The sequence below is a fragment of the Canis lupus genome, chromosome 17 (assembly GCF_011100685.1).
Source record: "Canis lupus familiaris isolate Mischka breed German Shepherd chromosome 17, alternate assembly UU_Cfam_GSD_1.0, whole genome shotgun sequence".
NCBI classification, from domain to species: Eukaryota; Metazoa; Chordata; class Mammalia; order Carnivora; family Canidae; genus Canis; species Canis lupus.
In genome coordinates this window covers 50,581,657-50,605,842 of record NC_049238.1, presented here as the reverse complement: position 1 = coordinate 50,605,842, position 24,186 = coordinate 50,581,657, and the positions used below count along the sequence as shown (strand labels likewise).

The following is a 24,186-nucleotide window of genomic DNA, read 5'->3' as shown; positions in this document are numbered from 1 at the left end:
AGAAGAAACAAAAACTTGGTAACGATTATTTAACCTAAAGTCGATTGAAGGAGTCACAAAAGAAGAGTCAAAAAAGAAGAGTCAAAAAAGAAGAGTCACAAAAGAACATTAAAAAGGACAATAAGGGTGGGGGTGTGATTTGAACAGTTATGTGGAAAAAATGCAAATCAAAACATGATTTTGTCATTCAAACTCCCAAAGATTTCTTAAAACATAATGGGTATTATTATCAGGAGTTTCAATAAATGAGAATTCACTGCCTGCTGGTAAACAAATTTGTATTAATGATACAAGTTTTCACTGAAGAATCTTACGAAAATAAGCATTCTAACCAGTTGCCTTTCCAAAAAGAAATATTAGATTAACAAAAGTATGTAAACCTCTTGAATTATAGGTATTTACATAAGTCAATAAAAAACTAATCTAGATGTCTAATAATAAAGAACTGGTAAAATAAAATACATCATGATACATCCACATAGTAAAAGACAGCAAAATGGTTACAATATTGTTAAGTAAAAGCTATTGCAAAAAATAAAATTTACAAGTATAATCATATTTTTCAAAATTATAAATATGCATACATATATAAATTCTGAAGATATGTGCATGTATGAGCTATATATCACTAAATACATGCATACACACATATAGAAGTACACAGAAAATGAATAGAAAAATATAGACAAAAATGTTAACCATAATTTTTTTCCCTTGGGATAGTAACATTTTGGGTGATAATTTTCCTTATATTTTTAATTTCCTAATTTCCATACTTCCCATGATATATTTAGTAGAGGAAAAACTCAGTTGCAATCTTATAAATAAAAAACTGATAGCTCTATTTTAGATTTTTAAGAATGAATTTCACAGTATACACTTGAGCTCTTCTTGCTCCAATATGCTTAGTACCACAAACACTAAAGACTAGAGACTGGTTTTACTTTTTTTTTTAATGTCTTTACCTCACATGTTCCAAAAATCAAAATCTTAGTCCAAATAAATGGAGGGGAGAAAGATTTATTTCCTCTACATTTAGGAATAAAAGTACAAATATAGTTAATGTGAATTGGTTGCTTTTATTACAATTTTACAGACTCAAAAACAGTACTGATTTGTTATTCACATGGTTTAGTGTAAACAGAATGGTGTTTATACTACAATTAGGTATGAAGAGCTATGTGCAATAAAATGCAATTCCTCTAGAGAGAAACCTTAGAAGGGATAGAAAGCCAGAAATTAAGCCAAAAAGATAAACACACTTTGGGGTTTAGTTATATTTTGGAACATTGTTTATAGAATGAGAAAAATCTAACAATGTTGCCTGCAGACACAAGGCACATTCACTGATGAGACACATGGCCACATGCTGAAAACATCTGGTCTGTCAACTCCACATTTTTCAAGGCTAATTAGTACAAAACCCAGTGATTCCTGGCAACAAAGAATGTCACCTTATTTTCCCATTGTCCTTTCGCTACCATATTCATATTCTAACTATAACAGACCAATAAGATTATTCAAATTTCTAGTGTGTTTTAATATCAGGGATAGGTTAAAGAATGACAGCCAATTAAACACCTGAGTAGCAGATACCAAAAGAAAAAATTTCTATTTCCAGCAGCCATGGAAATCTAAAACCACATTTTGACCTTATTTTTGATAACCTCTAACCATTATTAAAACTAAATCAGAAGCCAAATCTTAAGTTTCATTTGCAAGTGTGCTAGCTTTCCCTGTCTCCCTCTATTACACCCCCTAATAGAAATGTGAGCAGAAAAATATTAAAGGAAACAAAATCAGGACATATAAAAGAAACAAGGGAAAGATATTTAAACAATTCTATAAACTGGGTAACTATTGTCAGAATAACTTAGACATAGCTGAATGCTATTGTGAGAAGAGGAATGTTAATTCTAGGCAAATTAAATTTTGGTCCTTTTTTGCCATGGTATAGAACTCTCACACAATAATGATTTTTTAAGTTCTAATAAGTGATCTTTTAAAGCAGATCACAACTACCTGTGAGAAATTTTTATAAATTCAAAGTATGATAAGAATATAACATAAAAGCTTTGACCACAGGAAATATTAGTGGCTTTCCTTTTTTTTTATTAGTGGCTTTCCTAATCAAAGAGCACTGTTAACAAATATTTAATCCTTTCTATGTGTTACAGGTAGAAAGATGGTCAGGTATCTTTCCTTAGGGAACATAGAACCTAATAGTATTATCACTATTATTACAGCTTTAAAAAAAATACAACTAAGCTTCTACCCATGCAGGAGTAACAAAGAAAAGACATGAACCCCCAAACTTAAAAAGCAGAAGACTGGCTAAAATATAAAAACTGATTTGGTAGTGAACAGTGGTCTCTGAAAAAAGGGAAACAAAAAAGCTGAGTTTAAGTTTAATAATTATCCAGGTTATATGTGATTTCTAAATCATGGGCAGAATCAGAGAAAACTCAAACATAGCCTAGCAGCTTAGCAGAGTTAAAGTCAAAGATAGTTCAGGAAAGGTGACGCAACTTGAGGTTGTACAGCAGAATTCCAAACAAAAAGAGGAGGAAAGGAGCAATGCAGAAAAAAGAACTGCAGAATCTATACAGGGGTTCCCTTAAGTCTTTGCTGAGTACTAGGCCAGGTATAGAAAAAGTGAAATTCCACAAGGACAGCAAAAAGAAGGGAGGGAATGAAGGTGGACAGGGAAGGGAAAGAGGAGAGGGAAAGAAAGACAGACACAAGGAAAATATGTGGTAAACACTTCAAGGAGCTCAGAAAATGCAGAAAAACCTTGGTGAAAAGTCTCTGGGGATTCCTGAGTTATTCCAAGTAGATGAATATACTCTGAACTACCCTTGGAATGAAGGTGCAGCTAGCAAAGACTAAAAATGGGGTTTGGGTGCCTGGGTGGCTTAGTTGGTTAAGCATCCAACTCTTGATTTTAGCTCAGGTCATGATCTCAACTCAGGTCATGATCTCAGGGCTATGAGATTGAGCCCCACCTCAGGCTCCACACTTGGCATGGAGCCTGCTTAAGATTATCTTCTCTCCTTCACCCTCTGCCTCCATCCATAAATAAATAAATAAATAAATAAATAAATAAATAAATAAATAAATAAATAAATAAATAAATACTAAATAGGGTTTGATGAGAACAAATAGATCTGCAAACTAAACTTTTTGCCAAAACAAAAAGCAATACTCTTTAAGAAAAAAACAGTTCCCAGAAGTCCACACTCAGCAGCATAATATGTTTGTATCCAATCAAAAATTACTAGACATGATAAGAACCAAAAACTTGGCCTATAACTAGGAAAAACAAAATCAGTCTGCAAACAGAAATCCAAAAATGCTAAAAGTGACAGAACTAGCAAAGAAGTACATGAAAAGAAATATCAGAGCCATGTACATGTATTCTTAAAAAGACACAAAAATAACAAGAAATTAAGCATTTAAAAAACCCACTGGAACTCCTAAAGATGAAAAATATGTTATCTGAAATGAAAATTTCATTGAATAGGATTAAAAGAAAATCAGACAATGCAAAAAAAAGAGATCAGTGCATTGAACATAGGAATAAAATCTATCAAACAATAAAGCACAGAGAGAGAAAAGATCGAGAAGGAAAAAAAAAGAACAGATTATCAAGTCACCTGTGAGATTATATGTTGTCCAACATAATATGTAATTAAGTCCTAGAATAAGGATGGGAAACAGACAGAAAAAAAAATGTTTGGAAAATCCGTATCTGAACATTTTCCAGATTTTACAAAAACTATAAACCTACAAATCCAAGAAGCTAAACAAGTGAACAGCAGGATAAATTCACACATATACACATGCATGCACAGACATATACGTATGGCAACATGCCTCAAAATCAAATTGCTAAGAACAAATGATAGAGAAAAAAGTTTGAAAACAGCTGGAGAAGACACATAAAGTAGAGTGACAAAGATAAGACTGCTCACATACCCCTCCCTCAGAAACTACATAAATGAGAAGGCAAATGATGTCTTAACTAATGAATCTATAAACCTAGAATTCTATGTCCTTCAAAAATAATTTTCAAAGACAAAGATGAACAATAAGATATTATGTCACACTCACCAAGATGGTCATAGTCAAAAAGCCAGACTATAATTTGTAGAATTTGTAGAATAATTTCTAGAATTTGTAGAAATTGGAATCTTCATATGCTGATGGTAGAAGGTAAAATAGCATAGCTGCTTTGGAAAACAGTCTGACAGTTCCTCAAATGATTAAACATAGAGTAATCATATTATCCAACAATTCCATTCCTAGGTATACAGCCAAGAGAGATGAAAACATATGTCTACACAAAAACTTGAAAATAAAATTTATAGCAGCATTATTCATTAAAGCCAAAAAGTAGAAATAACTCTAATGTTCATCAACGGATGAATGGATATATAAAATGTGGTATATCCATACGAGGGAATATTATTCAGCAATAAGAAGAAATGAAGTACTGAAATACAGTACAACATGAATGAACTTTGACAATATTATGTTAAATGAAAGAAGCCAATCATAAAGAACCACATATTGTAAGATTCCATTCATATGAAATGTCCAAAATAGACAAATCTATAGAGACAGAAAGTAAATTAGTGGTTCCCAGTAGCTGGCAAGGTGTTAGGAGCGGGGGGACAGGGAGGAGAGGATTGGGTAGACAGCTAAGGGGCTCAGAGTTTCTTTTGAAAAGAACAAAAGCATTCTAAATCGACTGTGGTGATGACTACACAACTCTGTGAATACACTAAAAGCCACTGAATATACATTTTAAATTGATGAACTGAATAGTATGTAAATTATATCTCAATTAAGCCGTTAAAAATATTTTAAGCAAAAAAAGAATATTAAAAAACAGATAATATAAAAACTAAATAAAAAGAAAACAGCAGTGGCTATATTAATATCAAACAACATATACTTTTTTAAAAAAAGAATATTACCAGAGATAAAAAGGAACCTTCCATAATATAAATAGGTCATCTCATCAAGAACATATAGCAATGCTAAATGTGTATGCACCCCCCAAAAAAGCTCCAAAATACAACAATATCAAGAACTGAAAGAACAGAAAAAAGACGTGCAGATCCACAATCAAAACAATCTCAACACTCCTGTCAGCAACTGACAAATACAAAATCACTAGGATGTAGAAAACCTGAACACTATCAATCAAGTATATCTAAATGGCCGTTAAAAAATGTCCTACTCAAAGAGAATATACATAATTTTGAAGTGTACACGAAATTCTCACCAAAACAAACCATATGCTGGCCCATTAAAACAAGTCTCAACAAACATTTAAAAAGTTGAAATCAGGGAAGCCTGGGTGGCTCAGTGATTGAGCATCTGCCTTCAGCTCAGGGCATGATCCCGGGGTCCTGGGATCAAGTTCCACATCAGGCTCCCCACTGGGAGCCTGCTTCTCCCTCTGCCTATGTCTCTGCCTCACTCTCTAGTCTCTCATGAATATAAAATTTTTTTAAAAAGTTGAAATCATACATTTATATTTATGAACACAAAATATAATTACAAATCAATTTTTAAAAATCTGAAAAATCCTCTAATACTTGGAAGTTATCCAACTCATTTCTAAATAATGAGCAGATTAATTTTTAAATCACAAAGGAAATTAGAAAACATTTGAGATAAATGGAAAAAATACATTATCATAAAACATGTAAGATGCAGTTAATGCACTGCTAAGAGAAAAATGTACAGGTTTAAATAGCTACATTAGAAAATAAAGAACTGGCAGGCGGATGGGGTGACTGGGTGAAGGGCACTGAGGAAGGCACTTGATGAGATGACCACTGGGTGTTATACTATATGTTGGCAAATTGAACTTCATAAAAAAAACAAATAAAAGGCAAAAAAAAAAGAAAGAAAAGAACAAAAATCCACCTTATAAAGTTAGAAAAGAGAAGATTAAACCCCAAGTACGTAGGTGAAAGAAAATACTAAAGATAATAGCAGAAATCAGTAAAATAGACAACATTAAATAATAGGAAAAACTCAAAATCTAAAGATGCTTTTATGGAAAAAATTAATAAAACTGATAAACCACTAACTAGAATAATCAGAGATAGAGAAAAGATTTACCAATATAAGTAATGAAAGGGAAAGCATTACTGTAGATCCTACACATTAAAATAATAAGAGAATAACTGGAACAATTTTTGCTAATGAATTAAACAATTTAGACGACACGAGAAATTACTATAAAGACATAAATAAGTAAAAGTTACTCAAGAAACACAAAATGCAAACAGCCTTGTATTCGTTTTTTAAATTAAATTTGTAGTTAAAAACCTTCTCACCAAAACCAAACAAATCTCCTGATCCAAGTGACTTCACTGGTGGATTCAACCAAATATTTAAGAAAGATAATGCCAACACTTCAAGAAAATCAACACTTCAAAGAAAACCAACTCATGCTATGAGGCCAGCATTAATCTGACACCAGAGTCAGACCAAAACAAACAAACAAAAACAACACTACAGATAAATATTCCTCATGAATACAGATGCAAAAATCCTCAACAAAATTTTAACAAGTCAAATACTGCACCATATAAAAAGGATAATATACCATGACCAAGGAGGATTTATTTCACAAATGCAAGTTCATTTAACATTCAATAAATTAATCATATAATTCATATTAATATACTAAAAATTTTTTTCAACATATAATCACCTCAACTGACACAGAAAAAAGCATTTGACAAAAACAATATTAATTCCTGGTACAAATTTTCAACAACCAGAGATAGAAGGAAATTTCCTCAACCTTCTAAATGGCACATACAAAAAAACTACACCTAACATCTTAATGGTGAAATGTTTTCCCCCTAAGATCAGGAACAGGGCAATGATATTCATTCTCACTACTTCTACTCAACATTGTACAGAAAGTTCTAAACAGTACAATAAGACAAGAAAAACAAACCAAAAAGAAAGCTTCCCAGTTGTAAAGAAAGGAACATTTTATTTGCAGATAAGATGATTATCTACATAGAAAATCCAATGGAATAAACAAAAAACTGTTATAATTAATGACTTTAGAAGGTTTCAGAAAACAAGATAAACATACAAAAAATAAAATAGTATACTAGTAATAAATGACTGGAAATTAAAATTTAAAAATCAAAAACCATTTAAAACAAGCATCAAAAAGCATTAAATATTTAGAGATAAATATGATAAAAGATATGTAAGACTTACTAAAAACTATAAATATTGCTGAAAAAATTAAAGAAGACCTAAATAAATGACAATATCCATATCAGTTGGGGGGGGGAGGGAAGATATAGAATAGACCAGCATGGTGCACAAGGGACCTACTGAAATATGGAGGATGCCTATATAGAAAGGTAGCCTGGTATGGAATGTCAGAACCAAATAGGGATGAGGAGGGTATTCCTGTAGAACAGAAGCTTGCCACAGAGTATTTGAGTCGAAGCAGAATAAGGAAGATATCATACAGGAGGGTAACTCAGTGTGTGGTGTTAGCAAGATAAAGACTTGTAGTGACAGCAATAATAGGCAATTAGTTTCATGAAAGGAACTGATCCAATAAGTAAATACATTATGAATAATGAAAGTCAAGTTACTCAGCAGTAATGAGTAGACTGAGCACACAGATCTTGGCTTCTAAATAACATTCTCTACTTAGGGAAATGACTGATTCCAGGGCTGCAGCAGGCAAAGTACAAGATAAACCTGAAAATTCTCTCCTTTCCTAGTAACAAAGTACTCAAAAAATTATGAAAACATATTAAAAAAAAAAAACAGAAGCCAGACAGAACGGGCTACTCTGGTGCCATTCAGGATAATCTGAACAACAAAATAAGTAATATTAACAAATTGTGACTCATCAAATAAGAAACCATGAGTCCATACTGACATAAAAAAATTAAAGTGAAAAATCTGATGAAAAGTGATTATTTTATATAACTATAAAATACCTCCCCATAAATTTTTAACTACAAATGTAAAAAAGAGCAACTTCACAGTGGAAAAGAATCAAAGTGAACACTATCCCTCATAGGACAAATCAAATTTATATGTGACCTGGTAAGATACAATGAGAACACAGCACCACTTTTGTAATATTCCAGCCACAGACATATAACATGAATGTAATCATGAGGCAATATCAGACAAACTCAAATTAAGACACATTCTACATAAAGTTGGCCTGTAATTTTCAAAAGTGATAAGCTCATAAAAGTCAAGGAAAGACTGCAGACAGCTCAAAGCTGAAAAATAAAGAGACATGACCACTAAATGCAATACATGTTTTAAACTTGATTCTTTTGCTATAAAGAACATAACTGAGACATTTAGCAAAATCTGAACTGGGTATGAGGATTAGATGCTATTAATATATCCGTGTTAATTTTTATTCTCTATTGCATTGTGGCTGCACAGACGAATGTCTTTATTTGTAGGAAATTACACCAAAGTATTTGAGGATGACAGGGCATCACATTAGCAACTTACTTTCTACTGGTTCATAAAAAACATAGCTAATTTATATGTACTTAAGAATGTTTAAAAATAAAAATTTTTAAAGACCACAAAATAAAGGACAACAAAATTTACGACTACTATGCAACAAAAAGTACTAACCTTACAAAGTTAGTAGATAAGCCATGCATTTGAAAGCAAATATTTGCAGGATATTCCTAATAAGAGGAAAAGGTGTCCAAAGTATCTAATGAATTCTTATAAATGAACAACAACAAACAACCTAAGAAAAACAGGCAAAATACATGAAAGAAAATCCGAATGTCCAAAAACCAATTTCACTAGTAATCAAAGAAATGAAATCACAGCACAATAATCTATCATTTGATAACCATCAGACTGGCAAAAACCAAAAAGTTTCACAATACAGATGTTGCCTAGAGGTGGAGTAACAGACCTCCCATAAAATGCCAGTGGGAATCTAAATCACTTTGGAGAATAATATCTAGTAAGAATGAATACATGAATATCCTTTCTTTGATTTCTTTCTAGGTATAAACCCTAGGCCAGTAGAATGGGCAGAAGCTAGATAGAAAAATGCAGAATCTCAGGAATGACCCCCAAAAGACCTCCTGAGTCAGATTCTACATTTAATAAATCCCCATATGATTTGAATATATAGCAACATATGAAGAGCACTGTTCTCAAGCAACCTTGAATGTGTGAACAAAGAGACATGAACAAGAATATTTATTGAACCAATGTCTGCATAGCAAACAACTGGAAACACATCAAACATCTTTCACAGCATTGGTTGAGGACAGTTATCCTGTAACAACAACAATCCCAAAAATTTCAGTGTCTTAAAACAAAGATTTATAACTTACTTATATTATACATCCATAACAGGTTGGCAGGGTAGTTCTGTTCATTACAATTACTCAGGGATTCAATCAACATCTTAAAAGTTACCATTTGTCATAACCAAGGGAAAACAGAACTCTGGAGACTTGTACTAGAAATTAACTGTGAAGCCCAAAAGTAATATTCATCACTTCTGCTCACAGCTTATCAGCCATCTTATCAACTCACATCTTATCAGTCACGCAGCCCAAAGGAGCCCAGGAAATATAACCCTACTATGTGCCAGAAGAAGGTTGAGATTGAAATATTGGTGCACAGCACTTATGACAACTGAAAATGAGAGGAAAAATGTGAATTATTCATTTAATAATGGACTATTACACATAGTCACATTTAATAATGGACTATTACAAAGGATTAAATTAAGGGAACTAGATCTATATACATAAGGAAAATAAACTCTCCACTAGTATGTAAGCCCCACAGAGTAAATATTTTTGTCTGTTCTCTTCAGGGCTGTAACCCCAAGAACAATGCCTAGCATATAGTAAATACTCCATTCATTTTTGTCGAATGAAATGAATGAATTTCAAAAAAACAGGACAAGAACCATTCATACAAATGTTTTTTTTTTAATCTTTCTTTTTAAGATACTATTTGTTTATTTATTTGAGAGACAGCATGAGTGAGAGAGATCACAGAGGGAAAGGGAGAAGCAGACTCCCTGCTGAGCAGAGAACCCGATAAAGGACTCGATCCCAGGACCCTGAGATCATGACCTGAGCCAATGGTAGACGCTTACTTAACCAACTGAGCCACCCAGGTGCCCCCAACATAAATGTTTTTAAAAACACAATACAATATATGATTTGTAGACTTTAAAAACATGGACTAGAAAGACCACAAATATGATACCGGTTTCCTCACAGGACTAGGGAAAGAAATAGGGCTGAGGAAGAGGACAGAAGTTTCATCTAATTTTTTTTTTTGTAATGTCTATATTTACATCTCTCTGTCTATATGTGTGTGTATTTATTTCCATATATTTACATATACATCAATCAAAACTGGAAAACTATTAATATCTTTTAATTCAGAGAAGTTGGTATACAATGTTTTTTTATTCTCTGTAATCTATGATTTTAGAATTTAAACTAAAAGGTTATCAGGGAAATAATACATTTTTTTTAAGATTTTATTTATTTATTAGAGACAGAGAGAGAGACTGGCAGAGGGAGAAGCAGACTCCACACAGGGAGCCCGATGTGGGACTCGATCCCGGGTCTCCAGGATCACGCCCTGGGCTGAAGGCGGCGCTAAATCGCTGAGCCACGGGGGCTGCCCGGAAATAATACTATTTTATATCTCACTGAGCAGAACTTCTCAGTTGTCCTACCTATGCTCTTGTATATGAACATATCCTCCCGGGGAAAAGAAGAGAGTCTAAGAAATTCAAAAAATGTAGATGCCTCATGCTTTAAGGCTTTAAAATTCTTGAGAATTTAATGTTTTTATTTATAATATTTCTATTGTTATTTCAACATCACATTTTAATTCCATACTTTTCCCTAAAACCCTAGGTAAAATCAACATTCCAGAAAGATGTGTCCTATTTTTCCTACAGCTTCACACACCCCCTCACACTGCAGCATACTCCAAGGCAGAGGAGGTGGGGTGCTTACTGTAGCTTGGAAAGAAGAGTGGGGCAGCCCCAGTGGCCCAGAGGTTTGGCGTGCTGCCTTTGGCGTGGGGTGTGATCCTGGAGACCCGGGATCAAGTCCCACGTCAGGCTCCCTGCATGGAGCCTGCTTCTCTCCTTCTCCCTCTGCCTGTGTCTCTGCCTCTCTCTCTCTATCTGTCATGAATAAATAAATAGAATCTTAAAAAAAAGAAGAAGAAGAAGAAGAAGAGCGAAAGAGTCACTACAGACCTTTTTCTGGAATAAAACCAGAGGAAAACAACACACAGAAGAGTAATCCTCTGAACTTCATATCGACCTTGCCCCCTGTGATGATTAATTTTATGGGTCAACTTGGCTAGGTCATGGTACCCAAATATTTAACAAATATTATTCTGGATATTTCTTATGAAGGTATTTTTAGATGAAATTACTGACACAAGTCAGCAGACTCTGAGTAAAGAAGATTACTCTTCATAATTTAGGTGGGCTTCATATAATCAGTTGAAGACCTTAACAGAAAAAAGACTCCTGGAGAAAGAAGAATTCTGCCAGCAGACCACATTCAAACTCAGGCCACAATATTTGCTCTTCCATGACACCCTAGCCTACCACCTTACTATGCAGATTTTGGACTTGCCGGCCTCCATAATCCCATGAACCAACTCCCTAAACTCAATCAATCAATCTCTCTCTCTACCCACACACACTCTCTCCACTGATTCTGTTTCAATGAAGAGCCCTGACTAATTCATTCCTGCACCAGAACCAGTAACTATTTTTTCTACTATAATACTAAACCAAAGCATGTTTCTCAAATCAACTATCACTAAAAGTTGTTTTACCCCTGAAAGACCGGGTCTTCTAAAAATCAAACTATGAGTAATGGTTTTTTTTAATTTATTTAACATAATACATGACAAAATATATTAGCATACCACTAGTATGTAAATAAATCTCAGGATAAATCAACAGATATACAAAAGGCTAGAGAAGACGTTATACGGACTTAATTATTTCTTGAAAGGTTATGCTATATACAGACCTTAAAACTATCCTAATTAACAGAAATTTAAGACAATGGAAATATTCAATAAAAAAATCTTACCTTTTTGTTTTCATCTGGTCTCTCAGTTTGCTATACATCTCCAGGACTTGAAAGAAAAGGGAAAAAAAGAGCACACAAGCATTATTTAGAGAAAATGAGAAACTTATTAAAGCTAAAGGAATTGCATCAAGAACCTAATCCACTTCCAGTTCCTCACCTGGAAGACACAGCATTAATTTATCAACAGTGGCTGAAATATTTCTCTGTTGTAGTCGACACTGCTTCAGCTCTTCCATTGCTATTACCAGCTTGGCAAGAGGAAAAAAAAAAAACTGAATTATGCCAGTAACTGTAAATAAAAAGCTTCCAGTCACATTTTTCCACCCTGTGTTCAATTCATCAGAAAATCCCAGACAGTTTCAGAGAAAGACCTGCCAAGTGAACTAAGAAACTGCCTTTCTCAACTAGTAAAACATTCCTGTCGTTTCCCATTTTCTCCTCAAGATACGTACTGTACTGAAAAAGGCTAGCTAAAATGAAATCCCAAAATCCAGGGGTTATTCAGAAGAAAAGAAAAAATTTGCAGGTTTTCCCCAAACTACTCAGACTCTTCAGAATGTATGGTTTCATCAAATCTTCTGAGAAGAGCCTATGTTTCTTTCATCAACGCTAAACTCCTCGAGGGAAACAGTCCTCCCTACATAGCTTCATTTGAGTCTTAAGAATAATCTTCAACTAAATCTCTGTTTTAACAAATAAACCACACGTTTAGAAGTTATAGCTTTTCCAAGAGTTCCAGTTTAGTGGAGTAACTCACTTTCCTTCTCATAGCTGTCTTAAAAGGCTTCCATCTGAAGTCATACCATACTATAACTGGAAAACACTGTACTCTCTGCATAATTTTGAATATGTGAGACAAACTTTCAAAAAGCAATAATCTACATAGCCTGTTGTAGTATTCGTCCCAAACCTATCCCTAAAAACATTATCTTCTTAGATGCCATGAAAAAAGAAAAGAGAACAGCCCTGATTAAGTCATTGATAAAACAATCAAAAGCTAATCTTAAAAAGTATTAAAATAAAAATTAAAATAATTACTAGTCAGTAAGAAAGAAACATGATACAGAGAATAATAACAGACTGCAAGTCATAAAACTTGAGTTTTAGCCCCAGCCTTGTCAATTACTATGTAAATTTTAGCAAATCATGTCTTACACCAATAAAATAGTGATAATACCTGTCCTGACTTTCTGATAGGCCTGTCATGACAATTAAGTGAGAAAAAACATACAAAATAATCTTGTAAACTGTGGTGGCTTAAATGGTGATCCTATCAATTAACAGAATCACTGATCCACTTGTTTAACAAATATTTATGGAAAAAAAAAAAAACAAATATTTATGGAGCACCCACTTTGTGCTAGTCACTGTGTAGGCAGGTAAAGCGAATATGGCAATGAATAAAACAAACAAAAGTTCCCAACTTAATGGAACTTAATTTCTCATGGAAGGAGACAGACCAAAAAAAACAAACATTCAACTAAAATATATAATAGCAGAACATTGTAGGTGCAGTGGAGAAAAATAAAGCAAGAAAAGTAAAAAGAACACAGCAGTGAGAGTTAGTCTGCAATTTCAAATAAAAGGCCTCATTAAGGAGGGAACATCTGCGCAAAGTCTGAAGTAGGAGAACACTAGGGAAAGAGCATTCCAGACAGAGGGAAGAGCACTGGCTGTATTATGACTACTCAAGTAATTTAAAAACACAGTGAAGAAAATCTACAACCTCTTTCATCAAGCTTTCTGGTGGCTTCATTTAATAGTCATTTAATTCAGAGAAACACTGGGGAAAGCAACAATTACTGTCCACAATTCCTCCAACACACTCCTGATGGTCCTATAAGCCACTATATCAAGAATGCAGTCATCAAAAGAATGAGATGAAACAGACGGTTTTTCAAAAGGTAAACTGTCCTTACTTCCTTTCCCTCATGTTGTAGTTTTCTATTAGTATCCGTCACTTGATTCTGTGGAGAGAAGACAATTTAAACTCATAAAAAACAAACATTTAGACAATTGTTGGGTAAGATCACATTTTAAATTAAAAGACTAAATTCAGTTGCTCAGGTAGTTTCAGTATGCCAACACATTTTGGTTTAATGGCATTCTCCTGGGTCTAAATTATATCAACCTTTTTACTAATGTTGTCTACCACATGATCTTTTGAACAATGAAAGGAAAAATTTACTGAATGATATATTGAGTTGAGAATATTCCAAACTAAAACATTATAACAATTGGAGATCACACTTTAACTTTGGAAAGACAAGAGAAAAAATAGGAAAAATAATCCAAAGAATACCATCTCTGTTATGTGTACAAAGGACAAATTTTATCATAGATATTCCTCACCTCACCAATGTATTCCTGGAAAACTTGGGTATAAATTGAACTTTTTAACTCAGGTCAAATCTTCCCTATTTATTATCCTAATTTTAGAAAACATTTTATCTTAACTCTTTTTGGATCATTAATTCTTAACAGTTCCTAACATTTCCACATTCCCATTTTTCTAAGTTAATCTTTCCATCAGATAGTCAAAACCATGTAAACAAGCCTTAAAATTTATCTAGAGTTCATAATTTAAAGGAACTGGCACCAAGTTTTTTGATAACCACTTTTGGAGACTCGACTGATATTTAAAAATGGAGTACGGGATCCCTGGGTGGCGCAGCGGTTTGGCGCCTGCCTTTGGCCCAGGGCGCGATCCTGAAGACCCGGGATCGAATCCCACATCGGGCTCCCGGTGCATGGAGCCTGCTTCTCCCTCTGCCTGTCTCTGCCTCTCTCTCTCTCTCTCTCTCTCTGTGACTATCATAAACAAATAAAAATAAAAATTTAAAAAAAATTTAAAAAAATTTGAGTACACAGAACAGTAATTTCCTCCACACCTCAGATATTATCAAAACATGAGCAATATTAACTTCTAAAGCTTATTTTGATAGAAGCTTTCACCAACAACTGCCACTCCATACACTTTCAAGGTATTCCCTTAGCCCAGTGTTTCCTATTATGTCCTTTAGAACACAAAGAAATGTTAGTTAATAGATACTGTGCACATGCACACAGAGGTGCACACCTTCACAAATATACACACACACATGCACACACAAACCCCAAATATGTATGGGAAAGTCCACTAAACAGGTTAGTTTACTTAGGACTTCTTGAAGTCTTTAATATCCTACATGCACCATGAATGCCCAATAAGGGGATATCATACAGAATGTTTTCCAAACTTCTTTAACATAATACCTTTTTATTGAGGATCATCTTAAGAAACTAGTTTGTCAAGAACACATGATTGAAAACTTTACCCTAAACTATAGACTCTACACCTGGACTACCATTTTCAAAGCAGATTACCACATGCACCTCCTTTCACAGACAAAATAAAACCCAACCTTCTCCAGAAAGTCTTTATAAAGTAACAGAAAGAGAAGAAACCTTCAAATTCCCACTTTATTATTTATTTAATAGCACCACATGTCAAACATGTGGTTTTATTCAACTGTTAGCTCAATATAAATTAAGAGTGTGATGTAGCTGTCCCAAATGCTGATGATCTAAGACATCATTAGATACTGTCTAAAGCAGAGCTCAGGAAATTTTTTGCAAAGGGCTGGGTAGATAACCTCTGCTGTAACTATTCTGCTGTGCCACTGTAGCAAAAATGCAGCCATAAACAAAATGTAGATGAATGGTCATTGCTACATTCTAATAAAACTTTATTTACAAAAACAGGACACAAGCTGAATTTGGCCTGCAAGACATAGTCTCCTGATTCTTGGTCTAGAGTAAGTGAGATGGCATAAGGCTATTAGACCACATCATGAGAGTTACATTTAGATGCCATGTTTTAGGAAGGCCATTGACAAACTGAAACACAATTAGATAGGAATATGTTTGGAGAAGGACTTAAGCTACACATATGAAAAATAAAGGATTTTTTTTAGCTCAAAGAAGGGGGAAATATTCATTTGGGGATACTATATACTATACCTGGACACTATACTCTATACATCATACCTGAATGACAGCTGTCCATCAAATATCTGAAGAGCTATTACAAGAAAGCTGGTGTCCTAAAAATAATGCTTATTACTTAAACTAATAAATGGATGTTACTAGAATATAGGATTAATATCAGCTTAATATAAGAAAAAGCTGTCAAGTAATGTGAATAAAAATGGGGTGGGATGCCTTGAATTGTGTACAGCTATCCCCTGCTTCACAGTAGTTAATCAAGTATAATTAGCTGTTTAATACTCAACTAGAGAGCTCATAAAATTCAATATTCCATAAATACTACTAAATTCAAAATCTCTCTTTACCTTATAGAGACACCATTTCCAAAACTTTCTTTTATCTCAAACTCATTGCAAGGAAATTATTTTACATTGTAACCCAGTACATAAGTACAGGGCGCACACATAGACACACACACACACGCACATGCACACGCACACACGCACACACACACACACACACCCCTGAACAAAATTCTCAAGAAACAGGGTTTACCCTCACTACATGTAATGTACTTTGTTTTCTATTCTGTTCTATCTCATTTCAATTTTTTTATTAAAAATACTGATTATGGCCCGATAAACTGATCTTGCGCAAATGACAGTTCTAAAACACAACCACAGAAGCCTAACCAGTGCTTCTAGTAAGAAAGATAATTACATTTCATTACTATTTTAACATAAAATTGAGAAGAAAGTATATTGCCTATCTAGGATGCTACTCCTCTTGATACAGAAAACATAAATATGAAGAGGAATAAATATATACACTAAGAATTAAAATAAATAGGCATTCTAGAAAGTGTAGTTTCTTTTCATTGTTATGTTAAATAATACTGACAGTAGTTAATACTTAATATTTTGCATTTTCTAAACTCTTTTCTCAGAGTTCAAGAATCCCTAATTTTCATAAGTTCCTAACCCAAGTTGAATGATCCCCCTGCTCTAGGGTATGCTGCTAGACTTTAATGCCCTCAGGTTTCAGAGTAAACAAGTGGAGCCTGAACTAGTCAAACACCCTGACCTGGTAGCCTCCAGGTCATGCTTTATCTCAGGGGGATCCTGAATGTGAAGAAACTTGAAACTTGAATCAATTTGGAGGAAGGAAGATAAGATGAGTACCAAACAAGTGATTCCAGCAATTGGTGATTATGGAGGCAATGTTCAGCGCTACCTGCCAAGTAGTCCACCACATGACTACTTCAGTAACCAGAGACAGAGCATTGTGCTGCCCATCACAGACAAGGGACCCAGAGAGCAGAGGGAGAAGTCTAGAATACACACATCCAAATAACACAGAAAAGAACAGCTTGAGGTGAGAATGGAAAGCTGGGATGCTAAGTGAGGACAAATAGCATACATGGCTCCTGGCAGGAGCCCCATACCTTTGCTTTCGGACATTTCAGATACTTTTGTCCATTTGAAGCCTCAATTGTCCATTTCAGCCCCCAAATATTCAGCATAACTTTTTATTTAAGATAAAATCAAATTGCTCATTTTTAATTGTTTTAACATTAAGCAACATTTCTAATACTTTCTCATGTAAGAAAGATAACCCTCTAAAATAAATTGTAGTTTGTTATTCTTGTAAATGAATGTATCGTGACTTATTTTACTAATCTTCTACTAAATGACTTTAGTGACATTTTAAAGTTTTACCTGTTAGAAGGCAGGGGAGAGGGAAAATGAATAAAATAAAATAAAAATTTTATACATTAAAAAAATACAAATATCCTTACACATGCACCTATAAGCCTTAGAATAAGTCTTGGGGCACCCAGGGTGACTTAGCCAGTTAGACCTCTGACTCTTGGTTTTGGCTCAGGTCATGATCTCTAGGTCGTGAGATCAAGCCCCATGCTGAGGTCCATGCTCAATTCCAAGTCTGCTTGAGATTCTCTCTCTCCTTCTCTGTTTGTCCCTCCCTGACCCTTGTGCACATAAAATAAAATAAATAAAATCTTTAAAAAAGAGAGAAAGTCTTTTAAAAATGTGGAGTTTTAAGTATTCATAAATAAAATTGCTGTCCTCAAAGGTTGTAAAAATCTACACTTCAACCAAGCATACCCTGGTTGACTGGTATCATATCTCTAATCTTAAATGTCATTTTTTCATCTCTGTCATTTTATTAGGCGGCATTTTTATTAAGTCTGCATTCCTTTAATTTTTTAAATTGTAGAGTTCCCTTGTATTTCTTTTTTTTTTAAGATTTTATTTACTTACTCATGAGAGAGAGAAAGAGAGAGAGAGAGAGAGAGGCAGAGACACAAGCAGAGGGAGAAGCAGGCTCCATGCAGGAAGCCTGACATGGGACTCAATCCCGGGTCTCCAGGATCAAGCCCTGGGCTGAAGGCAGCGCTAAACCGCCAAGCCACACAGGCTGCCCCCTTGTATTTCTTCTTATGTACATTGTATATTAATATATATTTCTGTTTCTTATTGGAAGGTTCATCATTTTCCTTTTAGTTTATAAAGGCTTTTTAATTTATAAAGTCTTTAATTTATAAAGATTTTTTTCTATGTTACAGGTATTAATCACTTGGCAAATGTATTTTTAAAGTTTTTATTTATATTTAATTTTTACTTTATATGTAGAAAAATTCTTTCATTTTAATGTCATAGCTATCAACTTTTTTCTTTCTGGCTTTAAGAATTTTGTTTAGAAATGTATTCCTTACTCCCAAAATCACACAAATATTCATCTGTACTTTCTACTAGTTCCTATGGTTTTGTATTTTACACTTAACTGTTTCATTCATCTGAAATTACTGTTGGTATACTGAATGAAAAGCAAGTCAAACTTAATTTCAAATTCAAATAGTTGAGCATTAAGTACAGTAAGAACATATCAGAAGAGCTGTTACTTTGGGAGGGAAGGGTAAAGGGAGCAACTGAGAAGGATACAAAAGAGAGATTTAATTGCGTTGGCAATAATATACTTCTTACAAAGGTTGGACAGTTGTTGTACAGTTCCATAAACTCTTATTTGAAACCTTGGGACCCACCGTGTTTTGGACTTCAGAAATTTGGAGATGTTGTAAAGATATTATGGTACATGTTGTATATAACATAACACCCTTACCCAATGGGTAGAAGGACAGGATCCCACAAGCATACCCATTAATATTTCTTCAGCAAAAAACAAAATTTTACATTAAATAAAACATTTAAAAAGCTTCACAGCTTTACACAGGTTTTAGGTTTCACAGTCAAATTAGCTTTGTTTGTTTGTTTGTTTGTTTGTTTTATTTAGAGAGTGGAAAAGGGCAGAGGGAGAGGGAGAAAGAGAATCCCAAGAAGATTCTGCCTAAAGCACGGAGCCCAACACAAGACTCAATCTCAGGACATTGAAATTGTGACCTGAGCTGAAATCAAAAGTCAGATACTCAACCAACTGAGCCACCTCAAATTAGCTTTTAAATCACTTTCCCTCTCAATAAAATTGTTTCTTTGCTTTTCTTACCAATTGCATTTTTTATATGAATTGTATACTCACTGTCAAGTTCACCCCATGCCCCAGGAAAATCCTTTTGGGATTTTAATCCAAATTCTAATAGGAGAAGGAGGACAAAGAAGAGAAGAAAAAGAGAAAGATGAAGGGAAGGGAATGGAGGAAGGAAAAGAAAGAAGAGAAAAGAGCAAAGAAAAGAAAGAGGGAGGGAGGGAAGGAAAAGGAGGAAGCAGGGAAAAGAAAGGGAAAAAAGGAAGGAAGGGAGAAGAAAGGAAGGAAGGAGGAAAGAAAGGAAGAAATTAGAGGCATAGGATAGGATTGGAAATAAAAAAGCTGTTATTGCTTACAGACCATATGAGTGTTTATATAGAAACCTCAAAAGAAGTCCACACACAAATTATTAGAAGTAATAGAAGGGTTTAGTGAAGTGATCAGATTTAAAATCAAAAAAAAAAATAAATAAAATAAAATAAAATAAAATCAATAAGCAAAATCAGTTATCCATGATAAAGGACCAGACCAAACATGGCTGATCTCCTTCTTGGATTTGAATCAATCATATCAAGAATCCATGCTTTGGTAGAAGATAGCCCACAACTATCACTATTTTTTTTTTATTCCTGTAGCCTTGGGTGTTATGCTGCAAAGACTTCTACAACCCTGTCATGCCCTATGACCCTGTCATCCTATAGTGATGCTTTTATCTAACAAGCATGTAGACAGATGATATGAAGAATCAACTGGGTTTCTATTTAAAGAAACAGTTACTGATTCTGTTGTTGTTTCTCATCCAAGCGTAGTCATCCAAAATAAAATTTAACTTAGAAGAGTATTCTTTTTTAGCTAAAATTCATTCTAATTATCTATGTTTCAGTAAAAATTCCTTTCTTAGTATCTCTGCTACAAACATGTAACCTGCAGTATATTCCCTACTCCTTTAATGCTAATCAAAATCCCAGCACAGGATGGAGCAACAAGTCCCTCTTAGAGCCTCCTTACTTTGAGTTTCTGAGCTTCCCCTCTCACTTTCAGCAGTTCAGTTATAGAATCCACAAAGCCCTGGTAATGAAAGTTGCACATCTTCTCAATTTCTCGGTCATGATTGCGGATGCGAGTTTCAAGCTTCTCCATGAAACGTCCATGTTCCTCACCATCATAGACAGACCTTTAAAAAAAATGGTATGATGATTACACCACATTTACTTCTAAGAAAGAGAAACAGAATTATAAGCCCAGAAGCGAATTTATTTGAAAACTTCATATTGAAGGTACATTAACCATGGAGAAATCCAATTATATTAATATTGCCCCAATTCTAGGTGAGTCTTTTTTTTTTTTAGGAAAACAGTAATTTTGCTTTCTATTCATTCAAAAAATTTAAATATTTGATATTCATACATATATGATATAATATGACACACATATATATGTGATATAATTCATCACAGAATTATAGTCATAAAATGAAAGGACTGAATTATAACTCATTTGCAACTTTCTTTCAGAAACTTACCTGGAAAAACTCAATTTTGGATAAAGTCAACTATCCAATCACTCCATAACTGTACCCAAGAAGTTGATGTTGCTGGAGAAAACTACAGCTGTGCTGGGTTGACTCAGTTTAGCTATATAACCACAAATCTAAATTGGACACTTAATAAATATTGCTAGATAATACTACTAAAACCATACCCCCTACCACCGCCACCACAAAATCACTTTGTATTCTCCAAAATAACTATTTGTGAGAACGTTCCTTTGTCCTTTCCTCAAATATCTATCCCCTCACTCTCAGCTGCTGACCTGACTACACATTTCACAGGAAAAAGAGAAATATTTCTTCTCCCACTACAATCAACCAACTTTCTTAACTCTATAACTCCTACTCTGTCCACCCTCCTATAACAATGGAAAAAATGTCCCAAGCGCTTTTATGTCAATCTCTCTTGTTGTCTCTCACGAACTTTATACTCCTTCAATTACTCCCTTTTATCCATGCCCTACAGCATACATTTCCCCACTCTGCTCAATCTTCTTATGGGCATATAAACATGACTTTTTTTTTTAAACATGACTTTAAGAAACTGTCCTTACCTACACATTTCCCTCTAGCTATCATCTTATTTCTCTGCTCCCCTCCCTGCAAAACTCCTTGTCCCTTCCCCACCTTCCAATAGTTAGCATTCATCTTGCTCCACCTAATAGCAGCATTTGCTGTAATATGATACACATTCCTTCTTGAAACAATCTTTTCTCTATAATTCAATTATACCACAATAGTGTGGTTTTTATCCTTTCATAGACAAGGATTCTCAATCTTCTTTCTTGGCTCCTCCTCCTCATCCTCCTCATATTTTCTAAATATTCCTAAAACAACTTATCTTTTCTAACTATGCTCTCTTACCAAGCAATGTCATCTAATGCCAAGGCTTTAAAATATCATGTACATAATAATGACTTCCTAATCTACACCTGTAATTCAGAGCATTTCACTGAGCACTAGACTCAAATATCCAACTGCCATTTAACAATTAGAACTGGATTTTTAAAAGCCATCTCAAATTTAAAAATCATCTATCACCAAACTATCTCCACTCTCAGACATGTTCCTCCCAAAAATTTCCACACTACTCACTCACTTCATCACAACTAATGGCACTCTCCAGTTGCCCAAGTCAAAAATCCAAATGCAGGAATTACTCCTAATCCACCTTTTTCCATCCCATACCCCATCCAATTGATTAATAGATCCTAACAACTCAACCTCCAAAACATATCTTAACAGTGGACTGCATCTCACCATTTCCACTAAAACCCTCATCCAAATCTGTATCACTGGTAATGGACTCCCAAAAGTTTGCATCTCCCAATCTCTCCATCTCCATATAGACACCCTCCACACAGCAGTTAAAATGATCTTTATAAAGCAATAATTGAGATGTTATCCCTCTGCTTAAATCTTTTTTTTAAGCTTTTATTTATTCATAGAAACAGAGAGAGAGGGGCAGAGACACAGGCAGAGGGAGAAGCAGACTCCATACAGGAAGCCTAAAGTGGGACTCGATCCAAGGTCTCCAGGATCAGACCCCAGGCCACAGGCAGTACTAAACCGATGCGCCACCGGGGCTGCCCTGCTTAAATCTTTCTAATGGCTTCTCGTTACCAAAGGAATAAAAATCTAAAACCATTACCATGGCCTAGAAAACCCTATACAATCTAGCCTCTGATTATCTCCCCACCCTCATTTTTCTCAGCTTCCCACACCTAGCCACCTTCTAGCCCCTATGTTCTAGCTACAATGGCTTTTTTTTTTTTTCAAGCTTCTTCTTCCCTCAAGAATTGTATTTTTGTTATTCTTATGCTAGTAATGGCTCATCCTCTATATCTTCAAACAATTTTCTCATTCTTATCATCCATGGTTTGTTGTCTATCTCTCCCCCTAACACATCCCAATTAAATGATAAACTCCAGGGCAAGAATTCTGTCTGCCATATTCTCCACTGTACCTCTACAATAGTGCCAGACAGGTAGTAGGCAATGAGTAAATATTTGTTGACTAAAGGAATGACTAATATCTCTAAAACCTCTTTGACATCTGATATTTGTTAAACAAATAGACATTTGTTCATTACCAACACTTTATGGTTCTAGAATCATTAGTAGGTGCCAGATCATGACCCTGATGTTACACACTCTTCTCAGCAGACCAATTCCATTGCCCAAAACTCAGCAGTAACTTCAGACAACGCATACAAAAGTTTGGCTTCCAGTAAAAATTCTAAACACTTATTTCAGAAAACCCACCAGAATCTAGATTCATTCCCCTTCCTTTGAACTAATGAGATCTTCAAATAAATTATAAACAATTCTCGTTCTGACAATAAAGACACACTATAAAATAACCAATTGCCTGAAGGAGCTATTTGAAATATAGATAGAAGACAAAATCTACCATTGACATTTCAACTAACTTCAAATAAGCATAAATATCCCCTTCCAAAGAGAAGAAAAAGAAAGATTTCTCTGTGAAGATCCTAATATTCCTTCCCACTAATAGAAAAGTAATAACCAATGAAAATGTATCAATCTAAATGACATGAGCAGATAGTATTCAGTATCAGACAACTCTTTGGTTCCAAATTCAGTTATATCTTGACCTAGTCATACTTCTAAGTAGCAAATCTACTTCCTTCTACTCTGTAGAACTTTTCATTTTTCCCTTCCAAAGATCTATATTAATATCACAAAAGACAACTCAAAAAAAAGAAAGTCCCCAAATTAAGAAAGTCATAACATGTTAATTACGCCTCACTAGCTCCATTGTCCCCTGAACTTCCTATAAAAAAAATATAAATCAAAGAAAGGAAAGGTGGATTTTAGCTGCCTGACTGTATACCCTTGGTTGTAGCAATGCAACTAACCAGCTATGAATCTTTGGCTAACTCAGTTAATCTCTCTGACCCCTAGCTTTCTCATTTAGAAAATAGGAAGCAATCAGTTACAAATTCTCCTAAGTATCAGCTTACGTCTGACTTTCTACAAT

The 24,186-nt window shown here is 34.4% G+C and overlaps 1 protein-coding gene across 13 annotated transcripts in view; it reads right to left on the bottom strand.

Moving 5' to 3' along the window:
* EXOC6B (exocyst complex component 6B) overlaps positions 1–24,186 on the bottom strand; it is a 628,567-nt gene that overhangs the window by 519,452 nt on the left and 84,929 nt on the right. For all 13 annotated transcript variants that reach the window (XR_005372563.1, XR_005372564.1, XR_005372565.1 and 10 more), the window contains exons 2-5: positions 20,643–20,808; positions 14,084–14,131; positions 12,322–12,412; positions 12,165–12,210 (exon numbers count right to left, since the gene is read on the bottom strand). Coding sequence is in view for 10 of the 13 variants with exons in the window: in XM_038561771.1 (XP_038417699.1) it covers positions 12,165–12,210; positions 12,322–12,412; positions 14,084–14,131; positions 20,643–20,808 (351 nt within the window). In the remaining 3 variants the exon portion in view is untranslated. The remainder of the gene's footprint in view (positions 1–12,164; positions 12,211–12,321; positions 12,413–14,083; positions 14,132–20,642; positions 20,809–24,186) is intronic.